A 19,552-nucleotide genomic window follows, 5' to 3' on the forward strand; every position below is an offset into this window, starting at 1 on the left:
CGTGGGCGTGGACGGGGCGGCTGCGGGCGGGTCCGGCGCTGCTGCGTGGGCCGGGTCCGGCGTGACCCACGGCGCTCCGGGGGCTGCGGGGCCTCGGCGCTGCCCGGGGCCGGGGGGGCCCGGCCGGAGGTCCCTGCCCGCGGCCGGAGCCGGTGCGGGGCCGGTGCGGGTGCATGGCGGGGCTGCGGGCGCTCTGGCTGCTGGCGGCGGCTCTGGGGGCGGCGGGGGGACACCCCCAACCCTGCCGCGTCCCGGCCCCCTCCGGGCCCAGCCCCGGCCCCGCCGTGCGCCTCGGGGCGCTGCTGCCGCCCGCGCCCGCCCGCGCCCGGCTCCGCGCCGCGCTGGCCCGAGCTACCGGCACCGGTACCGGGGAGGTGACGCTGCCCCACAACCTCAGCCTGGAGGTGGTGGGGGGCGGCCCGGCGGCGCGGGACCCCGGCTCGCTGGCGCGGTGGGTGTGCGGGGCGCTGGCGGGGCGCGGCGTGGCCGCCGTCCTGGCGCTGCCCCGCTCCCGCCGGGAGCTGCTCCAGCTCGACTTCCTCGCCGCCGCCCTCCAGGTCCCCTTCGTCAGCATCCTGGACACCCGCTGGCCGCTGCCCTTCCGAGCGCAGGTGAGACCCGCAGCGCCGGCACTGCCCGCAGATCCCGTCCCCGCTCCCGTCCCGGCTCCGTCCGTGCTCCTGCCCCGGTCCCCGTCCCGGATCCATACCGGCTCTATCCCGATCCCCGTCTCGCTCCATACCGGCTCTATCCCGATCCCCGTCTCGCACCATACCGGCTCTATTCCTCCGCCCGGCTTGGACTACCTTCGATCCCGATCCCGGCTTCAATTCCAGCTCCAATTCGGAATCCCAACCACTCACTCATCCTTGCTGCATCCCGACTATCTCCGGGCTCCATCCCGGCTCTGTTCTCCCTCTGCCTTCTCTTCCATCCCGGCTCCATCCCATCCTCATTCCCACCTCCATCCTGCCTCTACCCCAGCCTCATCCTGTGCCCCATCCTGGCTCTCTGTCTCCCATGTCAGCTCTATTCCAGCCCCCTCTTGGCCCTCATTCCAGCCCTATCCTGGCTCTATCCCAGCTCCCATCTCTGCTCTCTCCTGGCTCCTTGCCCAGCTCTATCCCAGACCCAATTCCAGCTTTCACTCCAAGGTAAGTTCCCTGGTTCCTCTGGAGCTCTGCAGCCCCCAGCCCCAGTCCCCACTTCAAAGGGCTTTGGGATGTGTCCTGGCAGTGCATCCCAGACAGGAATTGGGCAGGGGATGAGCAGGGAGTTGGGGATGACCTCAGGGCAGGTGGGTCCATGTCTGGCGCTGCCTCTGGGCTCTTCCCGTGGGCAGGGGCACAGCCACGACCCTCGTGTGTTGGCAGAGCCCCTTCCACTTCCACATGGACCGTCAGAGCTCCCCGGAGACGCTGGTGGATGTGCTGGTGAGCATCCTGCAGGCCAACGACTGGCAGGAGACCAGCCTGGTGCTCTGCCACCCCTGGGACATCGACAGCTTCCTCCACCTCTGGGCTCAGCGCTCGCAGCTCTTCCTCCGCACTGTCCTGGACCTGGGCTACCTGGATGAGCCCAAGGCCACCCGCTACCTGCAGCAGCACGGGGACCGTGTCAGGAGCCTCTCCAGCCCGGTGCTGCTGCTGGGCTGTGACCTGCACCGTGCTCGACTCATCTTCCAGGCTGCTGAGGAGCTGGGGCTGCCGCTGCAGGAATTCCACTGGATGCTGGGCTTCCCGCTCAGCCCCAGCGAGCTGCAGACCGAGGGGCTGCCCCCGGGGCTGCTGGCCTTTGGGGAGGTGAGCCGGCCACCGCTGGAGCTCTTCGTGCAGGACATGGTGGGATTGGTGTCCCAGGCCATTGCCCAGGCTGCCCAGAGCCTCCCTGACCCCGCACAGCTGCAGACCACGGGGAGCTGCAATGAGAGGCACCGGGCAGGCAGCGAAGCCCCGGGGCTCTTCCTTGCACGGTAAGGGGGTGCTGGGGGCTCCTCTTTTTCCCCATCCTGGCTCTGTGGTATTGGGGTGCATGGGAGGGTTCTGCCCCAGACCTGGGATGGGGTAAGGGCAGAGCAGGGGACCCCTGGGATGTGTGTGTGCAGCCACCACCGTGGGGCTCAGCCCCCTGGACATGGTTAGCACTGCACAGGGGGAATGTGTCACTTCAGATCTCCTTAACACTGCCCGAGCATGGTCACTCTATAAATATTAATAACTCTTGGCCCTGGCAGCACAGCGAGCTGCAGGGCCAGATCCTGCTGCTCCTCCTTGACCTTGTCCCTGCCCACGTCGGGCATGTCCCGCTCCCAGCTCCCAGCCTCATCCCTTGAGCACTGGAGCAGTGAAACCCTTTCCTTGGCAGGTTCCTGGCCAACACCTCCTTCCACGGGCAGACAGGGCTGGTGAGTGTGGAGAACACGGCGTTGGTGAGGCCAGAGCAGCAGTTCCGCATCTGGAGCCTGCGCAGGGACTCGCAGGGGGTCCCCACCTGGATGACAGCGGGCACCTGGAGCCACGGCAAGCTGGAGCTGGAGGAGGTCGTGTGGCAGAGCCAGAGGCACCACAAGAGCCCTGGGGAGGCGGCCGAGGGGGCCAGGACACGGCTGAGGGTGGTGACGTTGGTGGAGCATCCCTTTGTGTTCACCAGGGAGGTGGATGAGGAGGGGAACTGCCCGGCCGGGCAGCTCTGCCTGGACCCTGGCACAAACGACTCGGCCGTGCTGGACGCCCTCTTTGAGAAGATTGGCAGTGGCAACGGGTCAGTGCCACAGGAGTACAAGAAATGCTGCTATGGGTACTGCATCGACCTGCTGGAGAAGCTGGCCGAGGACATGGCCTTTGATTTCGAGCTCTACATTGTGGGAGATGGGAAGTACGGAGCCTGGAAGAACGGGCGCTGGACGGGGCTGGTGGGGGACCTGCTCAGTGGCACGGCCCACATGGCCGTCACCTCCTTCAGCATCAACTCGGCGCGGAGCAAAGTCATCGACTTCACCAGCCCCTTCTTCTCCACCAGCCTGGGCATCCTGGTGAGGACCAAGGACACGGCGTCGCCCATCGGGGCCTTCATGTGGCCCCTGCACTGGACCATGTGGGTGGGCATCTTCGTGGCGCTGCACATGACCGCGCTCTTCCTCACCCTCTACGAGTGGAAGAGCCCCTACGGAATGACCCCCCACGGGCGCAACCGCATGAAGATCTTCTCCTACTCCTCAGCCCTCAACCTGTGCTACGCCATCCTCTTTGGGCGCACCGTGTCCAGCAAGACGCCCAAGTGCTGCACCGGCCGCTTCCTCATGAACCTCTGGGCCATCTTCTGCCTCCTGGTGCTCTCCAGCTACACGGCCAACCTGGCAGCTGTCATGGTGGGGGACAAGACCTTTGAGGAGCTCTCAGGCATCCATGACCCAAAGGTGAGTGAGTGTCCTGCTGTTCAGATGGGCTGGGAGAGGGATGAAGGCCAGGGAAGGGGCTGAGGGAGGTCCTGTCCTTCTTTTTGCACCTTCCTTCTTCTCTCCAGCCCCAGTCCTGCATCTTGGCCCCTTCTAAGAGTGGGAGGTCTTTGAGACCTGCAGAAAGCTTTGTGTGTGTATCCCACTGGTGTTAAACCCCAGCCTCAGCTCCAGGGCAGGGGGAAATGGGCTGAGTTCAGGCTGCTGTTTGGGAAGCTCTTTCCCAGACACCCCTAAGAGTTCCTGCACCTCTGGGGCTGCCCAGACACCTAACCTGGGACTCAGGGCTGGGGACACATCCCCAGGGAGTGGGGACACATTCCTGGGGCCAGGAGTGCTGATGCTCTGGTGCCTCCTTCCAGCTCCATCACCCCTCACAGGGCTTCCGCTTCGGCACGGTGTGGGAGAGCAGTGCTGAGGAGTACATCAAGAAGAGCTTCCCCGAGATGCACGAGTACATGCGGCGCTACAACGTCCCCACCACCCCTGACGGTGTCACCATGCTCAAGTGAGGGGCAGGGAGAGCATGAGGGGTTCCTGGGGCATTTTTTGCCCCAGTCCTGGAGCCTGTGCATCCCCCAGAGACCCCCACTTCTAGGAGGGGTGTCAGGCTGGGGGGATGCTGTTCAAGGGGGATGCAGCCCCTCCCTGAGCATCCCCCCCGTGTCCCCACAGGACAGAGCCTGCCAAGCTCAACGCCTTCATCATGGACAAGTCACTGCTGGATTATGAGGTCTCCATCGACTCTGACTGCAAACTGCTCACTGTGGGCAAACCCTTCGCCATTGAAGGTTTGGGGGGCTGTGCTGGGAAGGGGATTCTGTTCTCTGTGTGTGTGTGATGGGGCTGGGGTCGTGCTCTGCCACAACCACGCAGGGTGGAGAGGTGCCCCCTCCATGGTGGGCACTGGGGGCTGCACCCCCTGTCCTAACACTGCCCCTTTCTCCTCCTCCTCACCGGGGCCAGGCTACGGCATCGGCCTCCCCCAGAACTCCCCGCTGACCTCCAACGTCTCCGAGTTCATCAGCCGCTACAAATCCTCGGGCTTCATCGACCTCCTGCACGACAAGTGGTACAAGATGGTGCCCTGCGGCAAACGCGTCTTCGCCGTCACTGAGGTGCGGTGGCAGCGCCCCGGCCGGGGAGGGGGCTCGGGGGTCTGAGGGGTCTGACCCCCCCCGCAGCCCAGCCCACACCCCCTGCCCCCCGCAGACCCTGCAGATGGGCATCTACCACTTCTCGGGGCTGTTCGTGCTGCTGTGCATCGGGCTGAGCGGCTCGCTCCTCACCTCGCTGGGCGAGCACGTCTTCTACCGCCTCGTCCTGCCCCGCATCCGCCGCAAGAAGAAATTCAACTACTGGCTGCACACCAGCCAGGTGGGGCCAGGGGAAGGGGGCTTAGTGTCCCAAAGACCCCTAACCCCATGTGGCTGCTCCCTCCTAAACTGCACCACCTTCTCCAGCCATGGATCACCAATCCCTCTGAGACCTGAACCAGACCTTCACCTCCAGACCATCACCCTCCAGATCATAACCCTCCAGACCATCACCTCCACACCATCACCCTCCAGACCATCACTTCCACACCATCATCCTCCAGACCATCACCTCCAGACCATCACCTTCCAGACCATCACCTCCTGATCATCACCTAGAGACTATCACCCTTCAAGCCATCACCCTTCAGACCATCTCCTCCACACCATCACCCTCCAGATCATCTTCTCCAGATCATCACCTCCAGACCATCACCCTTCAGACCATCACTCTCCAGTTAATCCTTGGCCTGTAAACCTCCAGACCCTCACCTCCAGACCATTACACTCCAGACCATCACCCTTCAGACCATCATCGCCAGACTGTCACCGTCCAGATCATCACCCTCCAGACCATCTCCTCCACATCATCACCTCCAGATCATCACCTAGAGCCTATCACCCTCCAAGCCATCACCCTCCAGACCATCTCCTCCAGATCACCACCCTTCAGACCATCACCCTCCAGTTAATCCTTGGCCCGTAAACCTCCAGACCATCACTTCCACACCATCACCCTCCAGACCATCTCCTCCAGATCATCACCTTCAGACCATCACCCTCCAAATAATCCCTGCCCTGTTAACCTCCAATCCATCCCCCTAACTCACTCTTGCCCTGTTCCCCACAGAAAATCCATCGGGCTCTCAACATGGGCACGGAGGAGAGGAAGAGCCAGCAGCTGAAGTTGGAGCAGAGGTAGGGCTGGGACTGGGAGCCTCCTCCTCCTCCTCCTGTGGGGCTGCAGAGGGACCCCAGAGCAGCCAGATCCCGACTCAGCCGCCCCCACACAGGTGCGAGCCGCAGCCGAGGCCGGCCCCGGGGGCAGCGCCGCAGCCCTGGAGCGCCCTGCGGAGGGAGGCACGGCGGGTGCGCTTCCAGCTGGACAAAGCGCCCCCCGAGGAGGAGGGGTCGCCTCCGGGGCACCCCGGGAACGGGCGGCCGCCGCAGCCCCTGGACAGAGCGGCCGGCGAGAACGAGCTGCGGGAGCTGGAGGAGAAGATCCAGGAGATGCGGGAGCAGCTGCGGGCGGCGCTGCTGAGGAAGAGCGAGCTGGTGTCCGTGCTGGGCACCGCCAAGGGCGGCCGGGCACTGCCCGCCCCGCTGGCCACCGAGGAACACCGGGAGGAGAGGTGAGATGGGGGGCAGGGACCCCCCAAAACATCCCAGGGGCAGGGCAGGGCTCCTCTGGCTTGGAGAAGTGGAAGGAGAAAAGGGAGGGGGGATGACCTGGGGCTGCCCCAGCTCTGCAGCCTTTGCCTCTTTCCCCCATCCCTTCTGCTGGCAGTGGGGTTTGAAGGTTTGAAGGACCAGGAGATGCTTTTTGGGGGGTTGAGAGGTCCCCGCAGTGCTGGACAAAGCTCAGCCCCACTCCCCCCACTCTGTTTTTACACCACGTAAATAAAGATGACCAAGGAAGACCAAGTCTGCTTTTCCTCTTCCCCACACAACCCTTCCCCTTCCCCTCCTTCCTCTGCAGGCCCAGCTCAGCCCCGCCGCAGGACGGCCGTGATTAGGAGGAGGAGGAGGAGGAGGAGGCAGAGGAAGCTCCCACACGCACGGGGCAGGAGGACAGGCCGAGCCCGGAACCTCCCTCTGGAGAGGCAGCTCCAGCTCCAAAACCGGGCTGATCCCGCAAAGCAGAACCGGAGCCTTCCTCGGGAGGAGGGTGAGGGATGGAGAGGCTGCACGGGGAGCGGGACAGGCTCGGCTCGGGGCTCTGAGGATGAGGAAGAGCTCCCACGGCCCTACAGGCGGCTGTGGAAGGAGCCAGCCCTGCAGCCCTGGCAGCACCGAGCATGGCCAGGACAGGGCTGGTGCTCAGCCCTCTGCCCCTGCACACTGCAAGGGGACAGATGGTGACACCCCAGGACAGCAGGAGGCACCCCCAGGACTGAGCATTGCACCCTCCTGCCCCCGGGACTCCCACACATCAGCCCAGCACAGCCGTGGGCAGCACATGGGGCAGCGCTGCAGGAGCTGTTAAGAGATAATATTTATTATTATATACAAACACATTTTGTACATTAAATAGAATGAACTCCACTTTTCATTCATCAAATCATTTGGTTTGGTGTCCCCCCTTCCCCTCCCACCCACTCCTCTGAAAAGCCCATCATGGTCATTCCTGGCACTCCAGTTGGCCACAAGGTTCCTTCTCAGGAGTGAGGGCAGCAGCAAGATTTGACCTGCTGGTCACAGCAGGGTCCCCCCTGCCCTGGAACAGCACCAAGGCTGCTCCAGGTAAAAAAGGAAAAAACAAAAAGGGGGTACCCAGGTGGGAAAGGCAGAGGGGTGAGGAGGGGGCTCTGAGCCCCCGTGTGTTGATAAGGTAACACTGAAACGCACGGAGCCCCCCGAGGGGAGGGACTCCAGACACTGCTCAGCCATAGGGGAAAACACTGAACTCAGGGACATCTGTGCAGGGACCCAGCTGTCCCCAAGAGAGCCAAGTGCCCACATGTCACCTCCTGTCCCTGCCCTGTCCCACCATGGTTCTCCCAGAGCTTCATCCTGCCTCACTCTGCTCCAGCTCCCTGCACAAACCCTGGCATGGATCTGGCCCTTCTGCAGGGGAACACAGGCAGAACCCCAGCTCAGCCTCCTGGGACAGATCAGGCTCTGCCAGCCTCACCTCCACTGCCAGGGAAACGTGGGAAAACCAGCTGAAATGTCTTGGCTTTTTAGTGTTTTGGTTCTTTGCTATATCAGCTCATGCAATAATCCAGGCATGAGGAGCCGTTCTCTCCTCTGGGATGGGGCTGATCCTAAACACAGACGTGTCCCCCAGCAGGGACAAGGCACTGGAAAGCAGCTGCTTCACCCAGAGCAGAGCTGTGCAGGATGGACAGAGCTGCTGCCCTCACTCACCCCACTGCAGCACTCATGGCTCCTGGGATGGCAGCTCCCACCTGCACACAGCACCTTCCGCCTCCCAACCCACCCACCACGGCAAGTTCAAGGACAGAAAAAAAGGGGCTGAACTGCAGCTTTCTGCTTTGGTTGTGCCCTAGCCTGGGCAGACTTTGTGCCTGGGGAAGGTAAGAGCTCCTCCTCCCCTCAGGAGCAGGAAAGGTGACCAGGAATCACCTCTGTGGTTCTCCCACAGGCGCTGGACACTCTGCTTGCTCCATCCACTCCTACTCTAACCACAAAGCTGCCATGCCTGTGGCCTGTCCCGGGCCAGCTCCCACCTGGGATCAGCACCTGGACTGCAAACACAGCTGCAGGGCAAATCCAGGGATTGGGGGACAAGGAAAAGCCAGGGCACGAGCTGGGCAGGGTGGGAACAGGTAGCTGGCTCACCTGTGGCCTCAGAGGAGCCAGAGGACCAAAACCCCCCATCCTTCCCACAGCCCCCCAGTGCCTTTCCTAGGGGAGAGAGGTCACAGCAGCCCTGCTCTGTCCCAGCTGCTTCAACTCTGCTCAGAGGGATCCATGGGTTAAGGATGATGGTGAAGTGAGAAATAGTAACAAACAAAATCCAAATGTCTTCCTGGCAGTCCAGAGTGACAGCAACGGGGCTCAGGACAGGTTCCTGGAGCTTGGCTCTGAGCTGGGCGTTCTCTCTGCTGGTGCTGGGCAGGGGCTGCTCTCCCCCCGGTCCTCCAAACCTCTGTCCTGGTCACTGTCCCCCCCCGAGGCTGGCAGTGGCTCTGCCACGCCGCTGCTGCCCGTGCAGTTTTTACCACCGGGTTTTGCTCGGCTGTTTGAGCCCTCCAGAGCCTCAGTCTGCTTGGGAAGGGAGGGACTGGAGACCACCCCCTCCTGCAGCGGGGCAGCCCCAGCAGCGGGGGAAGCATCTGCTGCAGCCACCACGGACGTTGAGGTGACCTCGATGGTGATGGAGCCCACGGCCGTCTCGGGGTGCTCGCTGCTGACCCTGATGCGAGCGACCAAGCCCGAGCCCGCGGCCGCCTCCGGAGGGGTCCCGTTGGCCACGGCCTCGTGCACCACGGCGGGCTCCAGCAGGCTGCTGCTCAGGTCAGACAGGAACGAGGCCTCCGTGACGATGGCAGCCGTCTCTGCCACCCAGTTGAGGTCGCTGCCCACGGAGGCGGCGGCGGCGGCGATGACGCTGGAGGCCTCGCCGGGGCTCAGGGCGGCCGGAGCGCCGCCCTCGCCGAGGGAACCGGGGGCCAGCGGGGCCCGGCGGGGCCCGGCCTCCACCGGGGCAGCCGTGGTGTTGTTGTTGAGGTTGTCCTGCAGCGTGGTCTGGGTGCCCTGCCCGACCTGCTGGTTCTGCAGCAGCATCTCCTGGATGCGGATCTGCTGCAGGATGGCTGGCAGCTCGTAGTGGTGGAAGAAGTAAATCATCGAGTGCTGGTGGAGGAAAGGAAAGGTGTCACAGGCCACCACATCTCAAATAAACAAAATTTCTCCTGAAGAATCCTGCTGCTCTGACACCAGCAAGTTTGGAAAGATTTATCCCTTCCACTATAACTACTGCAAGCTGGTTTATATTTTTCTCTCTTTACAGCCCCACTTTGCTTTCAAAGGCTGGGAAAAGAAGGGTGACAGCATTCCTCTGGCCCATCCTCTATTCCCTGTCCCCACCCTGCAGCAGGTCAACAACTAAATTCACCCAACAGGTATTTGATACAGGATATCAGTCATGAGCTTGGAGCTGATCCCACCAGCACTCCTCACTGCACAGACCTGAACAGCTCCTCTGCAAGGCAGACCCTCCCCAGGATTTATTCCAGAAGGACAGAAATCCTTCCCAACAGCCCTGTGGCATCAGCTTATTGTCAGACCCATGGCAGCAATCCAAACATCCACAGACTCATTCTGCTGCTCCATTTCCAAACCAGAAATTCCATCTCTTACAGAAATAAGGATCCCTCCCTCCAACCCAGCTTGAGAGGAAGTTTGACAAAGGTGCAGCAGCCCTGCAGGGACTCACCTGGATGAAGAGCCAGGAGGTGACAAGTGCCAGGCTGCTGTACTGCCCGTTGAAGCGGTAGTGGTAGGCGTAGAAGGCAAAGTGGTACAAGTAGAAGAATCTGGACAAGAAAGCAAGAAAAATCAGGAAAAATGAGAGTTCCCTTCTACTCCCAACAGCAGCCTGAGCTGGGGCACCTCATAGGGAGTGACATAGACTCATTAAACAGATAATTAGAGTATGAATAGGACAAAATAAGAGGCTGGGGAAGACCAAGGTGATTGCAAGACCCAAATCCAAACTGGAAAAATTTCACTTTGGACCCTGTGACGTGTGAGGCAGCTCCCAAGCAGCCACACAAATAATACCCTTAGCTGTGCCTGGGGTGCTGGGAAGGATCAGAGCAGCTGGGGGAGGACAGGCAGAGGGAATGTGGCCACAGGCAGCCCTCACCTGAGCCAGTGCCTCTTGCTGGTGTTGGTGTGGCAGCAGATGGCATCGTACTGGTCCGCCAGCCACACGATGAGGATGATGTAGAAAGCAGTTGTGGTGTCATTGAAGAACTCAGACATTATGGCCTCCATACCTGGGGACAGAGGGGACATCAGCTACAGCCAAGAATGCTCTGCCTGCCACGTCCCACAGATCAGCTGCGTCCCACAGCGCAGATTTTGGGAGGTTTTGCTGCTTTTTAAATTAAAATTGTACAAATGCAACGTGGCCCCACAGTGCAAGTCTGCAACGAGCTCCAGGGACAGACAAAGGTTTGGATTCTGGGATTTCCCAACAAACTGCTGCCTTTCCAGGGGACCCAGAAGGACAATGGAGCTCACTGTGCCATCAAATTCCAGAGCCTTCTGCCTTGTGATGAGCAGCCACAGTAACCACCTGCTGTGGCCAGCTGGGAACAGGGAATTAGACTTCCCACAGATCCCAGAGGGATGTGCTGCAGACACAAGCAGTGAAGCAAGTCCTTACCGACCAGAGCCAGGATGACAGTGAGGAGTGGAGCAGCAGGGAATGCAATGGTCATGTTCATCTCCAGCATCTGCAACAGGTCAACTGCAAGAGGAAAAACAGGCTGAGGCATGGAGAGAGTCACAGAACCCTCCACCCCACAGTGCAGCCACATCCTCTCTCCCCACCCAATGCTTCTCAGGACAGAGAATAAGCTCTGGCAAGTGCAGTGATGGGAGCAGAAGGATGAACTCCCTGTGCACATACAGGTAGGACCCTTCTAAACTGCATCTAATGATCCTCAAGGTCCTTCCAACCCAAACCTGCTGTGACTCTACAACACCCTGTGCTGCAGCAGGCACAGCGCCCAGCACAGCCCAAACCCCTCAGCCAGTCCTTACCAATGAAGACAAAGATCTGATGGTGTGAGTAGCGCAGCAGCATGGAGACAGAGAGAGTCTGGAAGAGGAGAGAGGAGGGGAGGCAGGTTAGAGCCCCACGGGCGCAGGGAGTCGCTCGGAATCGCAGTGCGGCACAGACCCAGGCGAGCCTGGGCTTGCACATCCCACGTTCATTAGCTGGAGCTGTGCAGAGCCATTTCCCAAAGAGTAATTAGGGCTTCACAAACAGCAATTAATCTCTGTGCTGCTGCAGGGGAACAGACAGTAAGGGATTTGTTTGTAAAGGGACCAAGCCTGAATGTTTGCGCTGGGGCCACACCAACCCGCAGAGCTGGGAGCGGGGATTTTCCCGTGCTCCATCCCGCTCCTCCCTGCACTCAGTTCCTCCTCAGTGCCCACAGTGGGATTGTGCACAGACCTGCCCCATGGGTGGGACAGCCACACACAAAGAGAGTCACCCACAGCCACCCCAGACAACAAACACCAGGTATTTATGGCTTGGGATCTTGTCTGATGTGTATCTGAAAACATCTTGTCTCACACATCATCATTTGGTTTATCTTGATCACTCCTGGCAAATCAGTCTGGGCTGTTCTTAAAAGTCTGAAGACAAATGTCTGCACCTTGTACTGACAGCTAGAGTGTTTTAAGGACACTTAGAAATTAACAGCAGCTCCCTTTTGACAACAAAAACAACACTGCATTTCAGGTCAGCTCTTCTGTTCATTCCACTGGTGGACTTTAGGAACTTTAAAAAACAAACAAAAACATGCCCCAGAGTAGGGCCTCATCCTGCACCAACTACACTTTGGTGATACAGCAGAGCTCTTATCTGCTTTTAATCACTCAGTGCCCAGCACCAGGCTGAGGCCAGGCACTGCCCAGCTCCCAGGGACTTACGAAGATGACCATGATGACGAAGGCTGCCAGGTAGGACGTCCTGGCCATCCACATGCTGACAAAGCGATAATGCTCCCCAGACACCACGTTGCGAAGGAAACCTGGAGAAAAAGCACAAAGCTCAGTGTGATTAAACCACAGACTAAGAACCAAGCTCCTGCTAAAGAAACAGGATTTGGAGCAAATCCTCAGGGCAGCACTCATTGTCATGCAGGGCAGTGAGGTGGGAGGAAATCACGTTTCCAGACACCTCTCCCCTCCTGCCTCTCTCGTTTTGTCCTTGACAATAACACAGGGAGCTGCTCCCTGCATTACAGATTAATCAATAGTCAGAAGATGACAGTCAGGCATCCACAGAACAAACCCACTGCTCCAAGCAGCCTCTGCTGAGACTCCTCCAGGCCTTACCTTTGTTTTCCTCGTTTTCAGCTAAAGCTTTGACACTGGACATCAGGATATCATCGTAGCCCAGGAACTCATCCAGCAGCAGGCGGCTGAACCTGTCCCCAAAGCACTGATCCCTTGTAGGATCTAGAGAGAAAACAAAAAACCTTTCACACTGTTCACACCTGGATCCACAAGGTAAGGGACACTTGTGCCACCAGAGCTGTGTCTGTATGTGGACCTGGGGCAGTAAAACCAAACTTGGGAGGGAAAATCTCACCCCCCTGACAGATCCAGCCACACTGTGCTGGCACAGACACAAAGGGAATTTGCCCTCTAGGCCTGGCCTATCTCTGGGGCTCATCCTGACTGCTCATTACTGCACAGGAAAGCTGCTTAACCCCCATCCAGCTCTGCTTCAGCTTGAGTGGGAGGCAGTGATGAGCTCCTCTCTGCTGCACTAACAGCTACAGAGGTTCAGGATGAGGATGTGCTCCTGACTTGGACAGGTTTTAACAGAGCAAATGCCAGGAGAGGAGAACACTGGTTGGGGAAATGACCTGCTGGTGCTCACAGGGGCACAGCAGCACACACAGAGTGACAGATCTGTGAGCACCTTCCCCAGCTTCTGCAGAGTTTCTCCGGCCACCAGGCTCTAATTCTGCTGCCCAGAGCTACAGTGCCTTCTGCCAGGGAGAGAGCTCTTCCCTGCTCCACGTGGGAAAACTCTGCTGGACATGACATCAGGGCTCACTGAACCAAGCTCCACCATTTCAGAGAAAGCTCCTCTGAAAAGCTGTGACCTACTAAAGGCAGACAGGCTGCACAATGCAGCTCTCCTGCGTGGGAAGCGAGCACCATCAGCTTCAGGAAGAGTTCCCAGAGGTGGTGTGGAGGTCTCTGCACTGCAGGTACCCAGCCCTGAAGATGCCTCCCACTCACCCAGGGTCACCACCATGACGGGGATGCTGAGGCGCTGCCGGGTGCTCTGGGACAGGCGCAGGAATCCGTATTCCAGAGAGTATTCCACAATGTACTCCTCCTGTGGCCACACTGGGGGAGAGAGACACAGGGAGACAGACTCAATACCCACATCTGCAAACAGCCAGCACAAAAAAAAATCTCCCTTCCCTCCTATCATGTTCTTGAAAAGGGAATTGGTTGCAAGGTGCAGGAAGCCGTATTCCAGAGAGTATTCCACAATGTACTCCTCCAGTGGCCACAGTGGGAGACACAGGGAGACTCAACACCATCTGCAAGCAGCCAGCACGAAAAACAGCCCCTCTGGGTTCCCTCCCCTCCCTCCCATCATGTTCTTGAAAAGGGAATTGGTTGCAAGGTGCAGGAAGCCGTATTCCAGAGAGTATTCCACCATGTACTCCTCCAGTGGCCACACTGGGAGAGAACACAGGGAGACTCAACACCATCTGCAAGCAGCCAGCATGAAGAAACACCCCTCTGGGTTCCTTCCTTCCCTCCCTCCCATCATGTTCTTGAAAAGGGAATTGGTATTCCAGAGAGTATTCCACAATGTGCTCCTCCAGTGGCCACACTGGGAGAGAGACACAGGGACACAGGGAGACTCAACACCCACATCTACAAACAGCCATGAAGAAAGAGCCCCTCTGGGTTCCTTCCCTCCCTCCCATCATGTTCTTGAAAAGGGAACTGGTTGTAAATGTGGGCTCCAGGCTTCCCTCAACCAATTAAACATAAATCAATACAAATTCTCTGGAATTACAGCCCTTGACATTAGTCCTTAATGTGGGACTTCTGGGAAAGCTTCAGGGCAGCAGTTCCAGAACTTGCCCACATCTTTGCCCGGCAAGCCCAGAGCCACTGGTTCTTGCTTTGCTCAATTTCTGCTTTCCATGCTGTTTGGGAAGCAGCAGGAAAATCCACTTTACACCTGCTGAACACCAAGTAAATGCTCCAGAGGGAAGAGCCCAGCACTTCCCAGGGGACTGAGGTCACTGCTGCAATTACATGTCAGAAATGAAGGCAGCAGCAATTACAGCTTTCCCAAAAACTGGTGGGGCCTGAAGTTTCTCTGCTTTGGTTTTTGTTTTTATTTCAAGAAAGCTTCCAAAGAGATGCTTTTTTGCTACATCATCTCTGAAAGGACAAAACCTCCTGCTAAGCCAGAGCCAAGCAATTTAATCCCTGCTCTTTCAGGCTGCCAGGGTGTATCTCCAGGAGGGGGAGGCAGCTGTCAGGCAGATCCCAGCACCACCCACAGTGACAGTTAAAGGGAACTGAACAGCCACACACCTGACCCAGCACTGACAGAGATCTCCTGATCCCCTTACTGGGCAGCAAACACAAGCTGGGCTGTTTGGTTTGTCTTTTGTTTCTATTATAAACAGTTTTAAGCTCAAAAGGAAATCAAAGGTTTAAATATCAACAATTACTTCCTTTGTATAATAATTTTTTTTTTTTCATGGTAAAATATTCTGACTAAAAATAAAATCTGGTGCGCTGAGAAAACTGAAAGCTTGGAAAAAAAATATTAAAATCAGGTATTTGGGACTGAATTAAAGATGTGAATTTTGTAACTAATCTGGGAAACAGCCTGTTCTTTTCCTCTCCTTTTCTGGATGGTTTCCAACCAACATTCAGCAAAACAAGGGACTTCCCACCAGTGCCCCAGCCCAGCACAACGTGACTCTCCTCAGAACCTAGGCACCAGCAATAAAGGTCCTGCACCAAAATAATTTACTGCTCTCTGGTCTTAATGACCTTTAATTCAGGACTAATGAGCTCTGGATGAGCATCAAGCAAATTCACTGCAAGGCCAAGGAACAAGACAGTGTCCAGTTTCATCCTCCTCCACAGCCACAACCCCAGTGTGTCTGCAGAGCAAAGAATTCCAGCATTCACAGGGATAACAGCGTGGTGAAAGAGGCCAACTTCTAGCAAGTTTTGTGAAAAAAACCCCCAAAGAATCCAAATCCACATCTCTCTTTTAAGATAAATATTCCTTAGTAGATTTCCTACCTTAACCACTAGAAAAAGAAGTTTTTCCACAGTGGAATTCCATTTGAAATAATACAAAGCTACTAAATCTGCCTGTGGAATTTACAAGTGCTGAGCAGCTTAGGTCAGGCAGGAAAAGGGAGGGATAAGGCCAGGGAACATCCGAGTGGAACAGCAGTGCTGTATTGCAATCCACCAAAACCCGCTGGGTGGCTTTTGGGATTAATTAATTGTAGCAAATTGGCTGCTCCAAGTGCTGGTGTTGGCTCAGCACCCAGAACACAGCCCAAACCCTGCTCATGTCACTGTCAGGAGATCCCTGTGGATTGCAGGGGACAGTGAATGGATCAGAACAAGAGGTTCAGGCTCATCTGAGATAGCACAGGAACCTGCCAGGCCAAGAGCTTGGTTCACCTGTGGCTGATCTGAAACCTCTTGGCCTGGCAAATTTTCTAACCCAGCCTCCCCCCACCTGAGGGCAGAGCTTGCTGTGGGTCTGCTGGTAGTACTGACAGAATCATCCCCAGGAAGACATTTAAAGTCACTGTGCAGGTGCCCCAAGGAGCCAGGAGGGGACATGTGGGGAGGAGGATGATGATGGGAGGAAGGAGGAGCACAGGAAGCAGTGAAGGTGTGATTACCTGCTCGGGCTAGCATCTCAAACTCGGACACAGTCTCCCGCAGAGGCTGCATACCTTTAGTGGCCGTGTCACTAAACGAGAACTCCTGGCTGTCGTTGTGGGGCAGCTCAGTGCTGCTCACCCGGGATGGCTTGAGGAACACCTTGGGCTCGATATCCAGCTCAAACTGTTGGAAAACCAGAGCAGGGAAAGCCTCATCAGCAGCTATTTACTGTACCTCTCACCTGCCATGCTCTCTCTATCCACACAAAGGCTTATCCCCCTCAAAAAGGACATTTTCTGTGGTTTCCTTTCTGTGTTAAACCATCAGAGCCCAATGTGGGGACTCAGGAGCAACCAAGGAACAGGCTTTGTTTCCAGGAGACCAAGGGATCACACAGAGACTTCATTTCCAACCAAGACTTCTCCCCAGCGTACACATCCTTACCTTGATGGAGCTGTTTTCAAACATATCCACAGACATTTCTTCCTCTTCCTCCTCCTCTTCCTCAGTGGTGGACTCCACCACCATTCCTGGGAACTTCTCCACGCCACAGAACTGCAGGAAGATGGGGGCCCGGCTGGAGTTGCGCTGGATCTCCACCCTCAGGATGCCGTCGCGGGGCCACTTGTCCCGCACGTGCTCCAGGCAGTTGATGGGAGAGCGGGAGAAGGCGATGTGGATGTAGGCCAGGATGAAGAGCACAAAGAGAGCCTAAAGGGCAGGAGACAAGACAGATCCCCCAGTTATCACCAGCTCTTGTCTGCCTGTGAAACACCAGAATAACCTGGGTGAGTGGACAAGAGCTTTGATGCTTGTCTGAATCAATGAGGCAGCAGCCAGACCTTGGCATTCCAGCAGGGAACACACCAAAGGTATCAGGAACCAATTTCTCCTGCTCATGAGAGCTGACAGTGACAGCCTTCTGAAAGCACCAAAGGCATCAGGAATCAACTGCTCCTGTTCATGAGAGATGACAGTGACAGCCTTCTGAAAGCTCAGGTCCTGCATCCAACAGTTGTTGTCGCAGACATCTTTTCATGAAAAATCTTTTCTTTTAAGATTTTTCTTCTTGAGAAGCTGAGAAGCTTCAAGAACAAAATGTAAACAATGATTATCTGCTGCTGTGGAATGCAACAGGTAGATCTGTAATTAGTCTCATGTGCTTGTTTGTAATTAATGGCCAATCACAGCACAGCTGGCTTGGACAGAGAGAGTCCGAGACAGAGCCTTTGTTATCATTCTTGCTGATTCTATTCTTAGCTAAGCCTTCTGATGAAACCTTTTCTTCTATTCTTTTAGTATAGTTTTAATATAATATATACAATAAAATAATAAATCAAGCCTTCTGAAACACGGAGTCAGGTCCTCATCTCTTCCCTCACCCAAAGACCCCTGTGAGCACCGTCACAAACGGTGTCCCCCAAACCCACCACAAACAGCACCAGGGTGGGATGAGGAACACTGAAGGAAATGGAAACACGTCCCTGCCTTCCAACCCTTCCCTCCTCAGCACAAAGAGTTTCCTGCTGAAACCTAGAGAAGCCTGCCCAGCTTTGTAAAGGCAGAAAAAAGAAAACTCCAAGCAAAGTAACCCACTCCTGGACAGGATGACCCAAACCCAAATCTGCTGTCCCAAAGAGCAGGAGGCTGAGCTGGCCCCCGAGGCTGTGCACAGAGCACCACAGCTCCCTGTCCTGCCTCCATGCCAGGAACAGCCATAAACCACAGCAAAGCAGGGTGGAATAAAAAATATTGTTCCCTGGAGTGAGCAGAGATGTCCAAAGTTCAGAGCTGTGAGCACAGCTGGCACAGCGAGCGGCACTGCTGAGCTCAGAGCCCTTCCCAACCACCCTGCTCTGCTCTGTCCTCATCAGCCCTGCTGTCCTGACCTATTTGTGATGAACAAACAGCCTGGTAAACATCACTCTGCAGAGGAGCTGCACAGGGACATGTGAGGGAAGGCAAAGCACAGCCACCTCCCTGGCTGCAGGAGCCACAGAAGGGCCTGGGGTAATTCCAGGGCTCAGGATGGGAATGTGGGTTCCTGCTGCCCCCTGATCCTGCAGGCTGCTCTCCACAGAGCCCTGAGGAAGTTTATCCTTCTCTGGGAGGAGCTGGGATCAGAGGGAGAAGCACAACAAACTGCTCCCAGCCACTGTGCCTGACCACTGCACCGTTAGCACCATCCCTGTCCCAGCCGGTTTGCCAGGATGCAGATGGACAAATGGGAGAGATAACAGGGATGTGAAAAACCCAAACATCTCCTGAAAGGGTAGAAAACCCATCTGTGCAGCATGAGACAAGCTGTGCTGAATGTTTTCTTGCTGAAACCTAGAGGAGTGTGCTGCTGTGGACTGGCAAGCTGTTCTCCCCTTCTCCTTTCTCTAATTTCCCACCCTGAAAGCCGTGGAGCAGGAAGACAAGACTCCAGCAAAACAATCCAGTAGGGCATGTGGGAAATGTATCCAAAAAGTGCCATTGCTAGGAAACAGAAAATGAAACCAGTCTGGCTGCCCAGTAAGCTGGCTCAGCAATTTCTTTTTGATTTACAGATCTGGAAGAGCTCCAGAGTGCAGGGAACACCGGGACCACCATGGAGACCGATGTCTCCCTCACAGGAGGGGCCCACGGAGCTGGGACAGCTCAGTGTGCGTGGGCCAAACACAGCCGGCTCGACTTTTGGTGTTTTTGATGAAACTCCTGCCCTCAGCCCGGCCGTGGGCTGGCAGGAGCCGCCCCTCACCTTGAGAAGAACGAAGAACTCGAAGACGCGGCGGAAGGAGGGAGGGAAGAGGCGCGCGTAGGTCACTGCCATCTTGAAGAACAGCGCGTGGAAGAGGCGGTCCCGCACGTTGATCAGGGGGTTCTGGTTGAGGTTGGGGTTGCGGACGCCGCGGTTGTTGCCGCCGGCGGCCCCGGCGTTGTTGGCCGGGTGGTGGTTGTTGGCGTTCGCCTGGTTCTCGGACATCCTGACGGCGGGGCTGCTGAGGGCTGGGCCCGAAAACGCTGCTGCACCACCGCGGGCCGGGCTGGGGCCGGGCGGGCGTGGCACCGGCGCTGCCTCCGTCCCCCTCCCCGGCCCCTGCCCGGCGCAGACGCTTCGGGGCGGCGGCGGGTCAGGCCCGACGGGTCAGGCCTGGGTGCTCAGTGGTGCCCGGTAGCTACGCGGATAGGGCAGACACATCAGGGACGTGGCTGCCGGGATGTCCCCGCGGCCATGGGGGTCTCTCGGCGGGGCGGGGAGGCGCGGCGGGGCCTGGGAGCGACGAGCGGCTCAGCTGTCCCGGCGCGGTCCCGTCCCGTCCCTCAGCGCTCCGCCGCCATTTTCCTCCGCCGGCCACGGCGGCTCGTGCGCGTGCGCGCGCACGCGCGCGCAGGGCACGACGGGACGGTGGAGGACACGCTCCGGTCAGGCCCCGCCTCCATGCAAATGAGA

At 57.5% G+C, this 19,552-nt stretch overlaps 2 protein-coding genes across 3 annotated transcripts; one reads left to right on the forward strand and one right to left on the reverse strand.

Moving 5' to 3' along the window:
* The first annotated feature begins 173 nt into the window (after nucleotides 1–173).
* On the forward strand, nucleotides 174–7,025 carry GRIN3B (glutamate ionotropic receptor NMDA type subunit 3B). Its single transcript, XM_064734240.1, has 10 exons — nucleotides 174–611; nucleotides 1,374–1,972; nucleotides 2,365–3,415; nucleotides 3,817–3,962; nucleotides 4,130–4,245; nucleotides 4,421–4,572; nucleotides 4,667–4,831; nucleotides 5,621–5,688; nucleotides 5,784–6,122; nucleotides 6,470–7,025. Exons 1-10 carry the CDS (start codon nucleotides 174–176, stop codon nucleotides 6,504–6,506), a joined length of 3,111 nt encoding a protein of 1,036 aa, XP_064590310.1. The 3' UTR covers nucleotides 6,507–7,025.
* TMEM259 (transmembrane protein 259) lies at nucleotides 6,990–19,480 on the reverse strand. Of its 2 annotated transcripts, none has more exons than XM_064734243.1 (11): nucleotides 18,860–19,480; nucleotides 16,561–16,827; nucleotides 16,188–16,299; nucleotides 13,459–13,569; nucleotides 12,541–12,663; nucleotides 12,133–12,233; nucleotides 11,233–11,290; nucleotides 10,853–10,936; nucleotides 10,328–10,460; nucleotides 9,896–9,995; nucleotides 6,990–9,312 (listed from the first exon to the last, which is right to left on the reverse strand). In XM_064734243.1, exons 1-11 carry the CDS (start codon nucleotides 19,082–19,084, stop codon nucleotides 8,515–8,517), a joined length of 2,112 nt encoding a protein of 703 aa, XP_064590313.1. In that variant the 5' UTR covers nucleotides 19,085–19,480; the 3' UTR covers nucleotides 6,990–8,514. The 2 variants fall into 2 exon arrangements, with proteins under 2 accessions (XP_064590313.1, XP_064590312.1); XM_064734242.1 differs by having other exon boundaries at nucleotides 16,134–16,299.
* Between the last annotated feature and the right edge of the window lie 72 nt (nucleotides 19,481–19,552).

The sequence above is a fragment of the Zonotrichia leucophrys genome, chromosome 28 (assembly GCF_028769735.1).
Source record: "Zonotrichia leucophrys gambelii isolate GWCS_2022_RI chromosome 28, RI_Zleu_2.0, whole genome shotgun sequence".
Lineage (NCBI taxonomy): Eukaryota > Metazoa > Chordata > Aves > Passeriformes > Passerellidae > Zonotrichia > Zonotrichia leucophrys.